The sequence below is a fragment of the Ictidomys tridecemlineatus genome, chromosome 3, assembly GCF_052094955.1.
Source record: "Ictidomys tridecemlineatus isolate mIctTri1 chromosome 3, mIctTri1.hap1, whole genome shotgun sequence".
Taxonomy (NCBI): Eukaryota; Metazoa; Chordata; class Mammalia; order Rodentia; family Sciuridae; genus Ictidomys; species Ictidomys tridecemlineatus.
This window is the reverse complement of record NC_135479.1, coordinates 130,138,626-130,160,738: the sequence shown is the minus strand read 5'-3', so window position 1 is coordinate 130,160,738 and position 22,113 is coordinate 130,138,626. Positions and strand designations below refer to the sequence as shown.

Sequence of the window (22,113 nt, the reverse complement as noted above, 5' to 3'; positions counted from 1 at the left end):
TATGAAGTGAATTGTATCTGCTGTGCCAATTTGAAATACAATAATAAAAATGTCATTGGAGAAGTTCATCTTAGCAATACACTGAAACTGTTAAATTTTCAAGAATTTTGCAAACTCATTATTAAAAAGAGCTTCTATGAAAAATCAAATTATATTAACAATTAAATAAATTAAAAACAAAGATAACTGATATTCAAAAGTCACTCATTCCTAAATGTTTTATTGTATTTTATATTATATACACTTGAGGTTATTTACATATAACTGCATCTAAATGGTAGAAATATTATAAATAAATGTGCTACTGTGCATCTTTTCAACTCCATGTTCAGTGACAACCCTTTAGTAAATTCATTCAGCCACAGTGATAGTACTTAAACCATGGAAATTGGCAAATGCTACAAATTAGCAAAATGGTATTAAAATGTTATTTTTTTCTTTCCTGATACTGAAGATTGAACCCAAGGGTACTCTACCACTGAGCTACTCCCCAACCTTTTTAAAATTTTTCATTTTGAGACAGGGTCTCACCAAGTTGCCCAAACTGGTCTTGCACTTGCAATCTTCCTGCCTCAGCCTCCCCAGTTGCTGGGATTACAGACATGCACCTTCTTATCTGGCTAAATATTCCATTTAATTTTTTTTAATTGTAGATGGATACAACATCTTTATTTATTTGTTTTATGTGGTGCTGCGGATTGAATACAGTGCCTCACATGTGCTTTACCACTGAGCCCCAGCCCCAGCCCTAAACAATAAAATTTAAAAGGATAGTTGAAAGAAAGAAAGAAAGAAAGAAAGAAAGAAAGAAAGAAAGAAAGAAAGAAAGAAAGAAAGAAAGAAAGAAAGAAAGAAAGAATTGATTATATATATATTGTGTGTGTGTCCCACAAAATCTAAAATATTTAATCTTTGGCTCTTTATGGAGAAAGTTTACAAATCCCTGGTTAAGAAAGTGATAAAAATATTAATAAGGCAATTAAACTTAAAAGGTGTAAATGTCTATAGACACTGCATTGTGAAGAAAACAAAAAACTGAGGCATTATTTGTCCAATACTCAAAAATTTTTCTATTTCAGCAAGCATTTACTGATGAGTGAGTAAAGTTCTGACATGCTTTCTGACTTCCATCTTGGACATTTACATAAGTGAAAATATCAACCAATATTCATTCATGTCAGAAGTATATTTGGAGAAGCAGTTGTTACGTATTTATCAGCATACCAATGAAATACACTAAGAAATACTTCATAAACAAAATTTGATATATAACAAGAGAATGAGTGTTGGGCTAGAAGTTCTGTTCTAATCTTAACTATGACCTTGAACAACTTACTTCAATGGTTTTTATGTTTCTAAAATGAGGCAAGGGGGAGAACTAGATAATCTCAAAGTGGACACCCAGTAATTAATTAATTAATATATATATATATATATATCTCATACTATGATGACATTCCAAGGTTTGGCATATATGTAGATTTGGCTTTTCTTTCTGTTTAGGTATTATACTAAATGTTTTTATCATTTTATTTAGATAATATCATGCATACCATGATCTACATTTGCTGCCAATAGAGAAAACAAGGACAAAATGAGGGGACCCTCAATATTATTAGTTCAATATAATTTATGAGGTAAACAACACCTTAGCAGCTGTTCTTTCTTAAGATAGTCTGCAGTAATCTCTGGGACACAGTTGTGCAGACAAAGGGGTTACTGCTGTAATTTTATGCTCTTCATTTGAGTCTCAACTTGTGAGCTGTGCACTACAACCACAAGTCAGCACAACCCTCAAAATACTTAACTTTTTTAGTTCAGTTACCTGACAAAGTTTGGCTATCAATTTTATGTAGGCTGAGTCTCTTAGTGCTCAGCTTTAGAATGCATGAGCTTTCAAAGAATTTTACTCCAAGAAAGGACCCTCAACAAAGTGGCATGAACAGAGGGAAGAGGTAATCAGTCGTTATCTCACAGAGACTAATGGAGGGGGAGATAGATTATAGTCTGCAGAATGATAAACCCTAGGCATGGGAACATAAGGAACTCCCAAAATTTAGTGTGCCAACACAAAGAATCCTGTAGCCTTTTTGGTTCAGGGCCAGAGCAACCAGCAGTGTTTACTAGACTGATGATACTGGTGGAATGCAGAGGACAGCAATACAAACTATTGTTACATAAAGGCAAAGATGAAGTATTCTCTTTGGAGTCATGCTGTATGCAAGACAGGCCCCTGTCTAGGTATTTAGTCTGATATAAGTTCCTTACACAAGCACCCACACTATTTTCTGGTTGCCACTATCTTTAGTTTAGAGTTACAGTTTGGCACAAGTCCTTTCTCCCTTCTGTCTAGAGAGGCCTAGCACAAAAGAGTTCTTTCTGGCTTACTCTGACTTTTTTCCCATCCTTTAGTAAAATAAATTCTAGGAGTTCAAACCTGCTGTCTTTCAGAGTGTCGGGAGTCATCATCAGGACTACAGAGGAATTCAAGTACCTGGCCAAAGAAAAGGTAATCTTTACTGAATATCAGCTCTCATACTATAACACTGTAATAATGGAAACAGCAATAACTATCTTTTAATATCAAAAATTTATTCACACTTGGCCATAACAAATATCACAATATGCAGGACCTTCCCAACCAACTGCCCAGTACATGAAAACATCAAAGTCAATCATGCAAACCATTTCATATGTGCCAAATGCACATGTTTCTTTATTGTTCAGAAACACAGCTAGAAGGCAGTGTCAGCTGTATACCTTAAGTTCCTGGATTCCATAAATGGAGCAAGCATGGACCTTATGCTGGACACTTGGATTTAAATCCTAACCTTACCAATACATGACAATAGCATTACTATTACTATCACTAAGTATGAGTGGGTGAGTTATTTCACCTCTCCAGGCATCATCTGTAAAATGAGGATAACGGCACCTATTTCAAAATCATTAGGAAGATTGAGTTAAACATGTACATTAAAAGCTTTAAGCAGTGCCTGGTACTATGAAAGGCTCAGTAAAATGTTAGTCATTATGGGCTACTTTCTCCCACCAAGTGTTTTCTTTGTCACCTATGGATATGTAGGAGATATTTAAGGGAGATTAGAAGATACCTTCAGTAAGTAAGTAATACCTTTAGCTTTTCCATAAGTAATCTTTTTATCAACATAGTCTTACTACCAATAATGATGGGGTGACTTTTTTTTTTCAGTTGAACCACTGAGCTACATCCCCCAGTCCTTTTTATTTTTCATTTTGAGATCGAGTCTCACTAATTTGCTTAGGACCTTGCTAAGTTGCTGGAAAACAGGTGTGTGGCACTATGCCCAGCTTGAAGAGGTAATTCTTAAATCAGAAATATCTTGAGCCAATATTTCTAGGTAATTTACAGCAAGAAAATAAATGAGAAAACAAAATCCCTAATAATCACACTCCCATAATACCAAGTGTTTAGGCAAAGTCTTATTACCAAGAACACATCATTAAGGAAGGCAGGCAGGCAGGCAGGCAGACAGACAGACAGACAGACAGACAGACAGACACACACACACACACACACACACACACACACACACACACACAGAATTTAGATCCAAAACCTTAACATGCCTGTCCTTGATAAGACATTTATCTAATAGTCTGTCATTTTAAGAAACAGGGCAATCCAGTATACTTTCTATGAACAGAGAAAAAATTCTGGTCCTCACTTTTAAGACACTTACCTGATCAAAGAGGGTTCTGTTCACAAATAAGGTATTGTCAGGTTTTGCAAGCTGTCGAGCAAGGAACGTAAAGAGACACCCAACTTGTGAGGGAGTAAAATCTGAATTCTCCACCATAACCTGGTGAGCCAAAGAAACCATTTATTCAATACATTATCTGGTTTGATGCAAATAAAAATATACAATTAGAAGGGGGGAGCCTCATTACTAAAGACTCATGAAAAGATTCTTTAATTGACTGTGCAAAAATTAGTTCAATACCATTCAGGGAAGGAGCATAACTACTTGCATGCTCTGAAAGGAAAACATTTTAGTGACTTTGAGCATATATATAGCACAATTTGAAAGAGAACTAAATTGTTAAAGAGGGAATATAAGAGTTCAAAGAACTAGTAATCATGTTTCCCTCTGGAATTCTTATAGAATTCTAGTAAAGTTAAATTTAAATAACCCTATTAAAAATCTATCAACAAGAGATGAAGAGAGTTGCTTTGGGGTTTAAAATGAGATAACCATCCAGTAAAGGCACCCCAGAAAAAGAAATCAGTTACAGCCGGCCTGCCTTGTTACTAGGAAGTTCTTGAGCTGCTGTTATGTACAACAGATATTTTACAACCACACAGAGTAACCAAATTCCAGTCAGTACTTTGCTTTAATTCAGCCCTCATTTCCTGAATCCCCAGGGAATCTGACAGGAGCTTTTAAGGGAATTATGAACTAGAAAAGAAGCAAGATGGGTAAACACATTAAATAAAAGACATTATACAATTACACTATTATAAGGGCACAAATAATTTTACAGTGCAGAAAATTTAGTTGAATTGGCTTATGAAGGAATTTGAGAAGAAATGAGAAAAACAGCTTTTAAGCTAAGCAGAAAAGCCACACAGAACCTCTGGCAGGGGAAATGTCAGCAGAGAGAAGAGGGTGAGCAACAGCATGGACATAGTTTGTTCTGGAAACTGTAAAGTTCCATTAGGATGCAGCAGCATGCCTGAAGGGAGAGGAAAAATCAGACTAAGAAGACTTGCCACCCTAAGGAATCTGAATTTAGTCTACAGAAAATTAGAGAGCCATGCATAGAAGCTAGAGAGGAAAAAGTAAAAGAAAGGTAGTGGGTAATCTCATGAAAATCGAAGGGAGATCAGTAGAGTAGAGGAAAGGGACCAGGACACAAGAAAAGGGAAATACCAGGAAATGGTATTGGTCAAATCATGTTGTTCTGTTGTGTGTATATAAAGATGCAACAACAAATCCCACCTTTATGTACAACTATAATGCACCAATTACATGGATCATGTACAGCCATAAGAATGGGAATTCTAATCAGAATAAGTTATACTCCATGTATGTATAATATGTCAAAATACACTCTACTGCCATGTATATCTAGAAAAAAACAAATAAAGAATACTTTTTTTAAAAATATGGGGAAAAAAAGAAAACTGAAGAGCTACTAAATGTGTTTAGTCAGGAAAGTAGATTGTGATCAGTACTGTACTTAGGAAAGTATCTTGTTAATAGTATACAGGAAAAATATCAGAAGGAAGAAAGAGAAGGCAGGGATACCAACACGCAAGTGACTACAAAGGTCCCACAGAGAGAAAAGGAGTTCTGAACTGGGGCAATGGCACCAAAATGGAACAAGGAACAGGTACAAAGGCACTGCAGAGAGAGGAGACAGGACAGGATTCCTATGTGTGTCATTAAAAGAACAGTAAAAAAGGACGGATTTGAGCATTATTGACCAGTAGCATACGATGCCATTAATAAAGAGAGAATGCAGAAATTTGTGAGGGAAGATCTGTATTATTTTGGGCTAGCTGAATTCATGGGAGCAACTCTATCACAAATTAGGGAATAGTACACCTGTTAAGAAGTTCCACTCTCTCTCTTCTATCCTCCATTTAAAGTGAAGTGTAAGATTAATCTTATTATATAGCACTCCCTAGGGCCTGGCTCCTGATCTGCCTTTTCTGGTAGCATATCTGTCACTTTTACCTATCAATAGGTCTCAGCCCAGCAATTACCACTTCTTCAACCGTATAACCATTATCAGAGTACAAGCACAGTTTAAGTTATAAAATCCCTTTCTATCCATACCCATATGCACACATATACATTCCAGTCCAGAGTATTCAAAGAGCTTTCCACAGCTTTAAAGTCCTCAGCCATTAACCATCTCAGTGTGCAGGTCCCTTTTCTAGGACTATACTCTTGGGCCCCACTGCTGCTTTTCTCTCCTGTTAGCCCTTTGCTTTGTAAGTGGAAGCCCCTAAATTGTCTGACCCTACAAACACCTTTTACAATAACTGTTTCAACTGACAGCCAATTTCCTTGCCACTTCAGCAAGTCTCTATTGGTTATCATCTTACAAATTCCCCATTTTCTACCTTTGAAATAGTTCAGAGACTGTACTTATAAAATTTCCTGGGAAATCTTGTAAGAAATCATGAATTAAGCATTTCCTCCCTCTGTGTCTGCAGCCATCACACTTAACGATGCCCATTTATCTGTTCTCTGGTCACTGCCTGTGCTCCCACTCTCATTGCCTCTCTCCAAAGAATGTTTTAACAAGTTAGTACAATTCCATTACCAGAATGAGAAAAATAATCTCCAAAGTTCACTCTTCACTGACCTGAGGCAAATATTATCAATATTAAGAGTGAGCCTGACCCCGAATCACTGGCTTCCTGACTTACCATGTGATCATTCCCTCTTCTGCACACTCCCTCTGTCCCATCTACCATACCGTGACACAGCCAAAGGGGCCCTCACCATAGATGAAACAAATGGGGTCACCCAATCTTGAACTTTCAGCTTCCAAAACTGTGAGTTAAATAAATCTCTTTTCTTTATTAAGTACCCAGACTGCCATTTTCTTATGAAATTAAAACATGGTCCAACATCTATTCTTCCCTCCCAACTTAGAAACAGAACTCCTAATTTTTAGATAAGCTTGTGGTTAACCAGAACACAAGACTATATATCTCAGTCTCTCTTAGCAGCTAAGGGCCATCTACCCTAATTCTGGACATTATGATGCAAGCAGAATTATAGTACACAACCTCTCAGAAGCTTCCTTTTTTTTCTTTTAACTTTTTATTTTTCTAATTAGTTATACATGACAGTAGAATGCATTTCAACATATCAATATAACTTTTCATTCTTCTGGTTGTAAATGATGTAGAGTTACACAGATCATGTAATCATATAGGCACATAGGGCAATAATGTCCGATTCATTCTACTATCATTCCTACCCCCAGGCCCCCTCTCCTCTGTTGACTCCCTCCCCTCTGTATAATACAAAGTACCTCTATCCCCCACCCCGACTACTGTGAATCAGCACCCACATATCAGACAAAACATTCAGCCTTTGGTTCAGAAGCTTCCTTAATGACAGGACACATTTCCTTCTGAATTTCTTTTTGTATCCAGGCTGGCTAGAATGTGGAGGTGATGTCTGGAGCCTGAGCAGCCATTTTGAACCAAAAGACACAAAACAGGTACTAAGTATAATAGTAAGACAGAAGGAAGATGAATCCTGATTCAATTTGCAAACCTATTCTACCAGATTAAATTGCCTACCTCCAAATTTATATGAGAAAAATAAATTTCCAAGGATGATATCACAATTAAAATATGACCATTATGTGTTTTTTCTCAATCATAGCAGAACTTAAATCCAACTGACCTAACAGGAAGCCACAGAAAAATATTAGAGAAGGAGAAACATTAGGAATAGAGAGATCATTTAGAAAGGTCCCTGGGGAACCCAGGTGAAGTTTTCCCATACTAACCATCTAGATTAAACTGGAATTACCTGGGAATTTAGCAACACTATTCTCATATTCATCACTGCCTATCTTACAAGTTTAATAAATAGAGTTCAGATTAATCAACAGTTCAAAGAGATAATGTATATGCTATAAATGTGCTTTGAATATTATAAAAAACTAGTATAAATGTAATACACTGGTACATACATGCATAGATGATATGCACAATTAGAGAACATTTTAATTCTGTCTCTTTTCCAAAATAATCTTAAAGTCATTAAGAGGAAGAAAACTCCATTTTACAGCCAGATGAATAGAATAAAAACTCTAAGCTTCCAACAAAAAGCCTACAGGAAGTTGTGCAGATGGGAAAGACGGGAATCTGTCTCTGCATTTGTTCATTAGCAAGAATATGAATCTCAAAATAGCTTTTTACTGAATCTAGTAAAATTCATATTGGGATGGTCATCTCTGTATTCCTCAAATCATTTTTTTAAAATATATTTTTAGTTGTTAGTGGACCTTTATTTTATTTATTTATAAATGGTGCTGAGAATCAAACTCAGTACCTCACAAATGCTGGGCAAATGCTCTAGCACTGAGCTACAACCCCAGCCCCCTAAAATAATTCTTAAGTGTCACCTGTCGTCTCAGATTCACAGTAAAAATATGGCACCACCATAGCAATGAAATGATGCTGGAAGACACTGAAGATTCTTCACATTATTTTCTCAAAGCACATGATCACATAACACGGAATTACCACAATGTGCATTTCTCAAGAGTAGTATTCTGTATCCCAGTATCCAGTTTGAAACAGAATATTAATGCTGAATATTCCATTTAGCTCTTGAGCACCAAGACACCATAATAAAATTATAAGACATGCTGCAACAAAAACTTCACTAAACAAGATTATTTTAGAACCTGATATAAAATGGTTCAATTCTCTTGTCTTATAAATATCAATACAAAGACATGTAATCATTGAATGCTTACTTTCAACAAAATATCCACAATGCGTTGTTGATATTCCACAGCTTGCTTGTCATTTTTAAAATCTTCAAAAGTCTAAAAAGGAGAAATGTTTAAAAGTAATTATTACTTGCAAATTTGAAAAGGAAACATTAAATTCTTTGTGGATAAAATCCAAGTAAATTCCCAAATATGATAACCACTCTACATTTTCTTATACACCTTTAATGATAAGTTATTTTTAGGAACTCAAGTAAAAAGTTAGAGTGCTTAATATTTCTAAGACCTTAAAAAAAAATCAGTCACTGGGGCTGGGGATGTGGCTCAAGCGCACTCGCCTGGCATGCGTGCGGCCCAGGTTCGATCCTCAGCACCACATACAAACAAAGATGTGTCCACCAAAAACTAAAATATAAATATTAAAAAAAATTCTCTCTCTTAAAAAATCAGTCACTAAGAAATATTTATATATTTCATATATGTGTGTGTGTGTGTGTGTGTGTGTGTGTGTGTGTGTGTGTATGTATATGTAGTGGTTATCATACAACCAAGAATCGTTTGAAAAAGTAACGCTATCCCAAAGAAGGCTATGAGTGTGTAAAGAAAAGAAAGAACACTAATGGCAAGTGGAAATTTGGAAACAAAGGTCAGAACAGATGGATGAAATACCACAGACTCAGACATCATTCAATCTGTTACTTAGAAACAACTGAAATGCTGCTTATTAATTGTCATGAAAAATAACTCCCATAATTTACATGACAATTTAGAAAAATGGATATTCAAAGACAGATTATTATGGTAAAAAATGTCTAAATGTTAAAATTTTTAACTCTACTTAAAAAAATTAGATATCTTAACCTCAAATCATTGCCAAATAAAGTACTTTTTTATTTTATATTAGTGCTTAAATGGACCAAATATATTTTAAATATAACATGTATCAAAGAAAATGACTACACCAGATTCTGTTTGGCAATATATGATAACGGGATGTCACATAAATACCTAGAACATACAGGATTTATACATGAAGGAACTGAAATTGTATCCATTATCCAATAGTGGAAATTAGAATGTGTCCTATATAAGAAATTGACAGAAGACTTCAAGATCTTTCTTATTGTTTTCACTTAGCACATTTGGGTCTGAGAAATGTTTAAATCCACCCAGCAATAAGTTACTGCTATTTTCTTGAATCAAGAACAATGGTCCATCCCAGCAGCTCAAGAGGCCGAGGTAGGAGGATTTGTGAGTTCAAAACCAGCCTCAGCAACAGCAATGCGCTAAGCAACTCAGTGAGACCCTGTCTCTAAATAAAATACAAAATAGGGTTGGGGATGTGGCTCAGTGGTCGAGTGCCCTTGAGTTCAATTCCAGGTACCAAAATAACAACAAAACAATGGACCATATATCGTCCCAATAGGTTACCTTTCTCCCAAAATGGAATTTCATAGCTATGAACTTTTAGGAGTACCTCAGAGTTCTATTCAAACCAGAATACTTGCTGGTCTTTAAACGGGCCCTGAATTGCCCCAGCTTCTCCAAATGCCATTGCTCTATTAGCATGCCTTTTCTTTCATTCTCTTATCTGGCACACAAAAAGTGCTTTAAAAATGACTTTTGAATTCTCTAATTATTTACAGAGAAAAACAGAATATCTTTTAAAAAATTGGTTCTAATCAGTTATACATGACAGCAGAATGCTTTTTGAGACAATGTACACAGATGGAACACAATTTTTCACTTCTTTGGTTGTACATGAAGTAGTGTCACACCACTGTGAAATCATATGTGTACCCAGGGTAAAGATGTCCATTGCATTCCACCATCTTTCCTACCCACCCCCCCTTTTTCTTTTTTCAACTAGTCTGCTTTGCTGCCAGTTAGTTGAGAAATCCTGAAATGAGTTACCAAGGAGATTATAGGATCTCTTAATCTGGAAAGCTCAATCAGAAGATATTTTTATGTTTTATGTGGGTTAAATATGACCCTGCTTGAATTCAAGAAAATACAATAGAAAATTTCTCAGTTATATCTTTTGACATATGGGAATGCCACACACACACACAGACACAGACACACACACACACACACACACACACACACACGTTTCTCTCTCACCCTCATCCCAGTCTGCTGGGATGAGATGTCACTCTGTAGATACACAGGGTACAATCTGCTAATGTAAGTGCTATTCATCTAAAACACGAAAGCATGGAGCATTAACAAATGTATTTTAAAAACTACAGCAGTGACAGCAAAGAGAAAAGAATTTTCTTAGCCACTTTCCTTTTGGCAGCATGCAGTCACTGTTCTGAAACAGATACTGAAAATCTGTTTCTATAAATATAATTAAGTGGTGACATACTACAGTGTGAATGTTATGATACACATAATGACATATTTTGGTGGTAGTTAACAACTGCCACCAAAATGGCACATCATTGCTAGAACATTATCATGCCACAAAGATGCTTCTAAATATTCAATGTTTGTTAGAGGAATAATAAGCAAAGATGTCTTAATGGAGAATTACAGTTGCTTAACCAAAGGTGGACTTAAAACCCTAGTTTAAACTAATCTGTGAATTTAGGCATAAAATCTTCTTCTGGAGTCCCTTAAAATTTACTATGGGGTTTCTGGATGATAATGACAGCAAGCTAAATCCTAATCCAGGAGTCAACAGACATTCTCTATAAAGAGCCAGATAGTAAATATTTCAGTTAGTAAATATTTCAGATAGTAAATATTTCACCACTGTAATTCTAGTTCACCATGTCAGAATTCTGGAAGCCTTTGTATCTAACTATATAATTAGCCCTGTCTTTTCACATCTTGGTTATCCATATTGCCACTGTCCAAATTTAAGCCACCATTATGTTTTATCTATATGACTCCAAAAATTTGCTACCAGATCTCATCTCCAATCTTATTTCATTTCAATCAATTTTCCACATGCTATGGTTTAATGTTTGTCTCTACCCCCTCCAAATTCATTCTGAAAATTGAATTACCAATATGACAGTATTAGGAGGTGAGCCCTTTCAGAGATGATTAGAACATGAGGGCAAAGCCCTCATGAATGGGATTAGAAACCTTACAAAACAGGCTCCAGAGACATCCTTTGCCCATTTGCACCACATGAGAACACAGCAAGAAGGCCACACATGAAACAGAATCTGCCATCACCTTGACCTTTGAATTCCCAGCTTCCAAAAAATGTAAGAAACAAATTTCTTTTTATTTATACACCACTCAATCTATGGTGTTTTGTTATAGGCTCAAACTGACTAAGACAAAAGAGTCAGAGGGGAATCTCTTTAAATCATGATATTCCTCTTCCTAAAAGGCTTCAACAGTGACCTACTTTTGTAGAATAAAACCCAAATTTCTTACTATAGATTACAAGGCCAGTGTCTGCCTCTCTATATATATTTCTTTCTGAACTTCTTCCTATATTTAAAGATGCAGACATGCTGAACTTTTTTTCTACTTGAGTACTCATTGGTCTGTCTCATTTCCAGGCTTTTGAAAATATATTCTGACCTTCTGCCTAGAATATCTTTCTGTACTCTTCACTGAACTTCTACTCATCCTTGAGATTTGGTATGAGTATCATTTCATCCAAGAAATCTTCCTTAATTTTCTTTAGGTGCCCCTCCTAAGTGTTCCCAAAGCATTCTGCACTTCCCCTAAGGCATGTGTTACACTGTGGTATAATGTGTTACCTACAAGTCTGGATCCACTTCCTCCATGAGGGCAGGATTTACATCTTGTCAGTTAGGGATACATCCCCCAGTTAGTATAATATCCCCTAACACAGAGAATATACTAGGCACTCAGATATTTTCCAAGCAAATAAGAGAAAGAGACCATTCTGCAGCCTTACTATAAATGCCAATATCATAATTCAGACATTGACATAATACCAATTGTGCTTCAGTACTACCACAGCCTTTAAAAAATAAAAATTAGGGCTGGCATTATAGCTCAGTCGTAGAGTGCTTGCCTAACACAAATGAGGCATTGGGTTTGATCCCCAGCACCACATAAAAATAAATAAAGAAAGAAAAAAAGAAAGAAAGAAATTATGTCCATTTGCAACTAAATATATTTTAAAAAAATTTAAATCATGCAAAATTCTTTGTTTTCTCTACCACTCTTCCCCAAACCCCCATCATTTCCTGTTTCTTTTTGCCTAAGTGCCAACTTATGTTCTCCTGTAGAGGTCCAAGGTCTAAACCAACTAGACCTAACCTCCAGTTCTGAGTTTCTTTTCCCTTCTTTTTATGAAACTAAAGTTATGGCTGCTGAAGTCAGATTTTCAAATTAAACCAATTCAAGCTATGATATAATAACATTCTGATGGGTACTTATCTTTTTAGAATAATTTAATAGTTTATTATTCAACTTAAAAAAGTAATATATGCTCACAGGGAGATCTGACCCATCTTACAAAGTTAATTATTTTTTTTCAACTGTACTTTCATTTTATTTTCATCTTATTGTAGAAATCATATTAAGGTAGTTCTATAATGTACAGTAGAATAATGGGGGGAAAACTTTTAAAGTCATTTTAGAAACTACAATGTGTTTGTTCATCCTAATAACATTCTTTTACATAATAATTTCTTAAGAGATTTCTCATTTTAAACCAATATTACTTTTTAGTTGATGAAAACAGGAGATTGGAGTTTATTATTGGCTGATGTGGAAATATCTTGCAGAGAAAAGATGCAGTGAGTTAAGACTGAAGTCATATTGAGGTTCTTGAGATTGAGTATAATTCAGAAAATAATCAGGAATTCTTGACCACATCTTGACTATAACTTTGATAGGATTATTAGTCAATGAACCCTGGGTGGTAGCCAACGGGAAATCATGCCAGGGAAAGTAGTTGCCAGAGGACCTAAGTTCTGTTCAATCTATACAAGTGGAGTAGGCTGCCACATTGTGAAGACTGAAAAGTTTGTTTGTTTTTTAAAGTTTTTGCTAAATAGACTTTTAAGTAGTAAAATAAAAATCCAATGTAACTCTCATAAACCAGATCCTCTGTGAAAATCAATATATTCTTCAAAAGTTATTTTTTATGTCTAAAACTGCTTTGCATGGGAATGTTAGCAAAAATGACCTAAAAGTGAGTTATCCAAAGAGGAAGCTGGAAGTGGTGTTAGAAAAGGACATTGATTTTTGTCAGAAATAACCATGAAATGACCATAGGTGTATTGTTGACATGGGAAAAACAATCTGATAATGACAAATCTCAGAATTTTAAAATTTAATTAAAGAAGAAAAGTTCAAGTTTTTTAGAAGAATACTAAGAATGCAAGTACTTGTAAGATGTTGCTATGATCCATAATATATAGTAGTAGGGTATTCTTGATATATATACATACACACACACACACACACACATACATATATATATATATATATACACATACATATATTTATATTATATAATAGGGTGTTATTAATTAATGATACAGAACATTTTGAAGAACTTTTGTAGCCAGATGTTAATATTAATTATGAAAACATATGCTGATTGTAAAAAAATGCTTAGAGTATTAATAGAGAGTATATACTGACAAATAATTTACATATGCAAATATAAGTGGAAATCATCTTAATCTAATCATCCCCAATTTGCTCTGTATTGCATTGCTAATGTTGTAACTTTAGTTTGGCTTTTTTTATATATTTATTTTTTAGTTTTAGGTTTTAGTTTTAGTTTATATATTTATTTTTTAGTTTTAATTTATATATTTATTTTTTAGTTTTAATTTATATATTTATTTTTTAGTTTTAATTTATATATTTATTTTTTAGTTTTATTTTTATGTGGTGCTGAGGATTGAACCCAGTGCCTCATGCATGTTAAGTGAGCACTCTACCACTGAGCCACATCCCAGCTCTAATGTTGTAACTTTAAACTCACTTTCCTATCATGATGAGAGCAGGGTACCAATATCTCTTCCAAGAAATTAAAAGATTTTATGAGAGCTTTAAAAAAAATGGGCAAAGTTAAAATGAAGGAGAAAATTCCTTTTAGACCATTTAGATAAGTTAGATGTCACTATACTTGAAATCAAAGGTAAAATATATACTCAATTAAATTTAGCTCTAAACTTACTGGTCATAAAGACAGAAATGGAAATGATCTTACATAACTGCCACTGATTATTAGTTCTACAGATTTTCTTTTCTCATAATCCTTGTTTGAGTTACTCCATAAACTATAAAGAATAATCCACACTACATGACATTCTGTTATTACTTAAAAATTGGTACCAAAATCTATTGTATTCTGATGATCTGTCCTGTATTTGTACAAAATAGTATCAGCATACACTGAGAGTTTACATGGGAAGATGTAAGACTCCTACCGAGTATTTTTTTAAATTTCATCCCTGATTTCTTCTGCTATGCATTGGTCATGCAATAGTATATTATTTATTTCCAGATGTTAGAGTAGCTTCTATTTTTTATTTTATCATTGATTTCAGATTTCATTCCATTATGTTCTAATAGAATGCAAGGTATTATCCCTATTTTTTTGTATTTTCCAAGAGTTGCTTTATGGTATAAGATAAGGTCTACTTTAAAGAAGGATTCATGTGCTGCTGAGAAAAGACTATATTCAATCATTGATGAAAGAAATACTCTATATATGTCTGTTAAATCTAAATTATTGATTGTATTATTTAGTTCTATAATTTCTTTGTTCAGTTTTTGTTTGGAGGCTCTATACAGTGGTGAAAAAGGATTGTTAAAGTCACCCAGTATTATTGTGCTGTGGTCTATTTGATTCTTGAAATTCAGAAAGCTTTTTTTAGATACGTGGAAGCTCCATTGTTTGGGGCATAAATACTTTCGATTGTTGATTCCTTTAAACAGTATGAAATGTCCATCTTTGTCCCCTCTGATTAACTTTAGCTTCAAATACACTTTACTGATATGAGGATAGAAACCCCTGCTTGTTTATGCAACCCATGTGAATGATATGCTTTTTCCCATCCTTTCACCTTCAGTCTGTAGATGTCTTTGCCTATGAGGTGACTTTGGAGTCAGCATATTGTTGGACATTGGTTTTTAATCCAATCTTCCAGTCTATGTAATTTGATTGATGAGTTTACATTCGAGGTTATTATTGAGATATGATTTGTATTCCCAGTTATCTTGGTTTAATTTGTATTAGTTTCTCCTTAGACTGATTATTCTTTTAGTATATAGTTCCTCTCTTTGCTGTGTTTCACTTTTCATTTCATCTCCATGGAATTTTTGCTGAAAATGTTCTATAGTACAGGCTTTCTAGTTGTGAATTCTTTTGTTTATTATGGAAGGCTTTTAGATCATCTTCAAATCAGAAGCTTAATTTTGCTGGGTATAGAGTTCTTGGTTGGCATTCATTTTCCTTCACAGAGTGGAATATATTATTCCAAGACTTCCTAGCTTTGAAGATCTGGTTTGAGAAATCAGATGAGATCCGAATTGGTTTTCCCCTAAATGTTATCTGAGATTTTTCTCTGGCAGCCTTTAAAATTTTATCTTTGGGCTCGGGTTGTAGCTCAGTGGCTGAGCGCTTGCCTCAAATACATGAGGCACTGGGTTCGATCCTCAGTACCACATACAAAAATAAATAAATAAAACAAAAATATAAAATAAAATCCTACCTTCATTTGGTATGTTAAGCATTTTCATAATAATGTGCCTTGGTGTGAGTATATTGTCATTTTGTACATTCAGAGTTCTGTAAGCCTCCTATATTGGATTTTCCATTACATTCTTTAAGTTTGGGAAGTTTTCTAATATCATTTCATTAAAAAGATTATGCATTCCTTTGGTATGTATCGCCATACCTTCATCTATCCTGATAAATTTTAAATATGGTCTTTTCATGTTATCCTATATTTCTTGGAAGTTCTATTCATGTTCTCTTAACATCTTCTCTCCATGGTCAACTTTATTTTCAGGATTATATATTTTGTCTTCATTCCTGAAGTTCTGTTTTCTAAGTGATTTAGTCTGTAGATAATGCTTTCCATTGAATTTTTAATTTGGTTTATTAATTCCTTCACTTCAAGGATTTCTGCCTGATTTGTTTTCAAAATCTCTATCTCTTTATTGAAGTGATCTTTCACTTCCTAAATTTTGTCTCTGATTTCCCTCCTTATACCATCCTTTACCTCATGGGTCAGTTTAACTATGTACATTCTAAACTCCTTCTCTGACATTTCTTCTACTGTGGTGCCAGTGGATTCTGCCATTGGCACATTTTGGTTTGTTTGGGATAATTTGTTCCCTTGTTTTTTTATGCTATTTGTGTATCTACCTATTTAGCAGTGTAGATCTAAGGCAGTACAGTTTCTAACCTGTAGACTTATAGTGTCCCTGAAATTTTCCAGTACCTCGCCTTTAAGGGGAAGACAAATAATAACAGCAATCAATGCAAACAATATACAGCCTTACACCAAATAGCTCCTACTATAACATCTACAGTTTTGTTGCAATAAACAGAAATGATGTGTTCAGTTATTGTCTATAATAAAAACTGTAAGTTTGCAAAAGGGTTTACAATTTCAAATGGTGGACAAAGAGAAACAGGAGTAGTATAGAATATGATGTTTATGAGAAATGAGGAGAGAAGATAGAAGTAAAAAAATTATAGGAAGAGTGAAAGAGGGAATAATAGAGGTTAGCTGTTAGCAGGAAAAAAAATCAAAGGAAAAAGAAAAATAAGAGAAAAAACATATATATAATAAAAATTTTTGAAAATAAAAAATTAAAATAAAAACAATTAAAAATACAAAGATAAAAGTATAAATGCAAGAAAACAAAGTGAAACTGCAATATACTATTCAGACATCCTAATCCTCAATAAACTGATTCATGGAAAATAATTGGTTTCAAAAATGGTAGAAATTTGGGAGAAAAAATAAAAAAAGTCTCGATGAAAAATTGAACAATTGTTTCTGTTGGAGCTCAAAAGTTTCTCAACTTCCCTTCTCAGCAGTTAGATGGGATTGTTTGGAGTCTGATGCTTGCTCCACCCTCAGGGTGGATGGGGTAGCTAGGGTGAGATGGTTACTCCTGGAGGCAGAACTCCTCCAGTTGGGGTATAAGCTCAGGTATGCTTCTAAGGTATGCTCTTCACCAAATGACAACTGGTCTATAGATTTTAAGTCAAAGCACCTTCAGGACCTAGTAATTGCCAGTCCATGCTAGAAGACTGCACTCCAGAAATCTCCTTTGGGTTCCACTGTGATATAGGAGCCTGTTTTTAGTCCCCTACATTGCCTGAGGGCCCCACAATTTCTGGTCTCTAATTCAGTCTCCAATCTCAATCTCTCCAGCCCCTGTCCTTTTGAATTCCTGATCAGGTGCTTCTCTCCCAACTGGTCCTGAGGTCTGGGAGCAAGGACCTGCATGCCAGTCACAAAGATAAGTGCTGGACTGGGTGAGTCTGGCGGCTATGTGATGCATGGGGTGAGTTGAGGTCCTGCCATATTGGGGCCCTGCTGTTTTGTGTTGGGTGGATCAAAGACAGGCACTGAGACCCAATAGTCAGCAGTGAAGCTACAAGGGATGGGCTAGATTGGGGGCCAGGGAAGGGATTGGGAGACTGGAGACTAGGGACTGGGAAGCTGGAGGGCCATGTTGGGTGCCAGATTGATACCAGATTAATTCCAGACCTGGTGGGACCAGGGGACTGTTGGATGCTGGACTGAGTAGGGAGTTAAAGGACTAGGCTGGTGCCAGGACCAGCAAGTGCTGGCCCAAGTGGGCCTCCAGGAACCTGGTAGGTGTCAGACCAGCTGGCTGGGCAGGCTGAGAGCAAAATAGCCTCACACCCTCTTCCAACCTTCCAATTTTGATCCACTATAGTCAGCCCTGTCAGTCCTTGCAAGTCTCAGACTCAAGGAACTAAGGAGAACCCAGCTTTATCCTGCCTCTTTAACCTGGGTTCCCCTGGGTGAAATACTCCCAGTGTTTGACTTTCCACAGGATGGCTGGGATCAGACAGGCCCACACCAACCTAGTTACAAATTCACAGATCTGGGTTTCCGGTTTCCAAAGGCTCTGCCACACTGCACTCCCCAGTTAATCACTATTAACATTTAAGTATGCTTCCTTTTTGTCTTGTTTTTTTTTTTTTTTCCTCCAGATACTGGGTAAATGTGAGTGTGTTCCACATAATTGTGAGCCAGATGTTTTCACTAAACACTATAAATAAATGCACTTTCCATCTTACCAAAAGCTTTTTTAAAAAAATAATTATAATACTATTAAATGGGATGATTCATCATGTTTTATATAATTATTCCCCTAGGGACATTTTCACAGAAAACCTAGCTCATCCAAATTCATCTCTAATTAAACAGGTACAAGGGTGTTTTACAGCAGGAAGCTTCCATGTTCAATTTCAACTCCAGTTATTTTCCACTGTCATCATCACCACATTTCTTCAGAGCCCTTGTTCATACAGTTTGATGGGTGCCATAGTTTATGAAATCAGAGATGCACTACATTAGTCTTGTTCTTTTTAACTTTTGATGAATATGTTTTAGATGGTATGTTGTTGGTGATCTTTGTTTTGTTTTTGGTGCTGGGGAGCTGGGGATCAAACCCAGGGCCTTATGCATACTAGGCAAGCACTCTACCACCAAGCTTTACCCCAGCCCATGAGTATGCTTTAGAGACAGACACACAGCGGTAGAAGAGGAGAGGTAGAGCTCTAAGTAACTAGAGAGGACATAAGGGTGGCACAACAATAACAAACATCTGAAACACTGCCCAGGGCATAAAAATTACACTCACATAAAGATTTTATTTTTTCTTTCTCTCTATTAAAAAAATTATCACCTTGATGCCTTTGTCAACAACTTAAAATCAAACTGTTTCTTACCAGTGCCAATACATTTAGAAATTCTCTTGTGTCAAAATGTAGCAAAGTCCGAACATAAGGATAGATTTCTTCCTCAGGGGATGCTTCTGCCGAATGTAGGCGAATCAGAAATTCGAAAACCTATGAGGAGAAAAGCAAATTGTTGATCATTTTCTCTTATTGAAGCAATGATGCCCATCTGGATAAAATAAAGGCAAACTAAATTCAGTTCAAATCACCACTGTGTAAAAAGTTCTCTCTTAAATCCTCTCTGAGCTAAAACTGTCCACTTTAGTGAAAGCAAGTAGGCTCTCTCCTATACAGGCAGTAGTCGCTGAGCCAAGTATAATCCTCATCTGCAATATCTTCAGTGCATCTCAGTAAGAAGTGTAAACAACTAAAAATGCAATGAAAACAGTACCAACCTGGTTTTTAACCAAAGGAACAAGATCTTCAGGGATATCACCAAGGGGATAGGCTCGACCTGCCAGACAACAACTAGAAGAAAAGAATGGGAACAGATCTGATCACTTGCAAAAGCGCAACTTTCGAATAACACACTATTCCTCAAACCTGAGATACTAGTTTGATTTTGAAGTAGACTCAGTTTTTGTCAATTAGGTCAAGTTCAAAATCAGATCACTGTTAATTTACTGTAGAGTTATATATTTAATGATAATATACGTATACTTCAAAAAAACTAGAAGAAAGAATTTTGAATCTTTTTTTATCACAAAGGATGTTTGTGGAGAGAGGTTTACCCTGATTTAAATATTATGCCATCTATACATTTGTTAAGACATGACATGGCACCCCTAAATATGTACAAATTTTATGTTTTATGTACTCAATAAAAAACCTAAATTTTTTTTTAAAAGATGACATACAGTTCAGAAAATATAGGATATGAAAATGATGGTGAAGTACCACATCCTGTGACAGAGTGGTGGCTTCCATTTCCTGCACTAAAGGGGCAGAAAGGAATGAGAACACACTACCCTTACACCTCATACTTAGTATTTAGAAAACTGAATGGCAACATTAAACTATGAGTTACCTGTTAAAAGCCCCACTCTTAGAGACATTTAAACCAGTGATTTTAAGAATGGTGATTTTAAAAATGGGGCATGAACTAGCATAATAAATATCTGGAAAATGTCTGCAATAGGACAAGCCTTTAAGGAGAGTTAGAACCTGAGGCAAAATTCACTCTATAGTTTCTTGTTGTTGTTGCTATTTTGTTAATTTTCTTATTTTGCAGTGGTGGTGCCTCCCCCCAGGGCCTTATGCATGCTAGGCCAGCACTCTACCACTGAGCTACATCCCAAGATCCTCTTGCAGATTCACCTCCAAATAAGACCTTCTTTATGATTAATGACCTACCTTGTGGACTGAATTATGATAAATTTCTTCTGAATATGTTTTCTTTTTGGTTTGGGGAAGAGCAACTTTAAAAATCTTTGAACCAGTCATCAATTTTCAATATTAGCCTAGAGACAAGTGGATACCAGCATACTCTAAAGAGTTTAAAGTACAAATGATAAAGTACTAAGAAAACACAATGTTCTTTCTCACTAAAGAGTCAATGCAACAATGTATAATGGGTCTCAAAGTTAACCCTCATGCTAAACAAGAACTAAAATGAGACTGTGACAGGTTCTGCCACCTTCCTATCTTCCTGCCAACCAGTTATCTAGCTAAAAGTTCTCTTTGGAGTCAATTCCAAGCCAATATAGTCTATTGGAATCAATTCTGCTCCAAGAGTAAGAGACAAAAATTCTAGTTTTAGCTCTATCACTTTTTCATGATTTAAACAAATCTCTTGTCCTTACATATAAACTAGAAGTACTATATATCATACAGAATTTCTGGTAGTAAAAATAAAATATCCTATATCAGGGTTTCTCAACCATAGTCCTATTGATATCTTGGGCTACGTAATTTTTGTTTCAGGGATTACACTATGCACTGTGGGATGTTTGACATCCTGGCCTCTGCCCACTAGATACCAGTAATATCCTGGATGGATATAACTAAACATGTCTTTAAAGATTGCCAAACATAAGAACCACTACTCTGCATAAAAGAACTTAGAAAAATGAAAAGTATTATATGGCTAAGACATAGAATCTCTTAAATATATAGGAAAGTACAGAAGAAACATGATCACAGATGAATAAATAAAAATCTCTTACCTAATATATACAAGAAGCTTGTTGCCCATAACAACTTGCTCATCTAAAATAGAAAAATATCTTTAGCAATTCTTTCTCAAAACCTTGTCAGAAACACAATCTTCATGTGGAAACAAAATGTAAAACTTGGCATTTAAGATGAGATCAATATATTTATTTCCAAATAACAGAAAATTGAGATAAGACCACTTGAATTTAAAAAAAAAAATCATTGGATTCTATTCATAGAAAAAAATCCATGAGTTAGTCAAAGACACATGTGGAAGGAATAGACCTGAGGGTAGAAATCTATGTGCTGTTATCTTAAACCCTAGCTTAGGACTAGGGAAAGGTGTAAAGCAGGCAATGAGTTCAACTGTAGATCAAGACCAATTAACTGATACTAAGGCATAACTATGTCTTCTCATTTATTAACATGGACTTTTACCACTCCTAGTGCAGTAGGGTTGAGAAGGCCATTGTTTCTAAATGTTTAAAGTAACTTAGCTCAAATAAATGATCTTTAGAGCCCTTTCTATTCTAACATGTCAAAAAATGTAAAATTCTGTC

At 35.3% G+C, this 22,113-nt stretch overlaps 1 protein-coding gene across 4 annotated transcripts in view; it reads right to left on the bottom strand.

Annotated features, from left to right (window-relative positions):
- Nucleotides 1-22,113, bottom strand: part of Vps8 (VPS8 subunit of CORVET complex) — a 256,842-nt gene that overhangs the window by 131,260 nt on the left and 103,469 nt on the right. For all 4 annotated transcript variants that reach the window (XR_013436694.1, XM_013361064.4, XM_078043811.1 and 1 more), the window contains 6 exons: nucleotides 21,565-21,607; nucleotides 19,795-19,867; nucleotides 19,391-19,510; nucleotides 8,503-8,574; nucleotides 3,723-3,842; nucleotides 2,438-2,494 (listed from right to left, as the gene is read on the bottom strand). Coding sequence is in view for 3 of the 4 variants with exons in the window: in XM_013361064.4 (XP_013216518.2) it covers nucleotides 2,438-2,494; nucleotides 3,723-3,842; nucleotides 8,503-8,574; nucleotides 19,391-19,510; nucleotides 19,795-19,867; nucleotides 21,565-21,607 (485 nt within the window). In the remaining variant the exon portion in view is untranslated. The remainder of the gene's footprint in view (nucleotides 1-2,437; nucleotides 2,495-3,722; nucleotides 3,843-8,502; nucleotides 8,575-19,390; nucleotides 19,511-19,794; nucleotides 19,868-21,564; nucleotides 21,608-22,113) is intronic.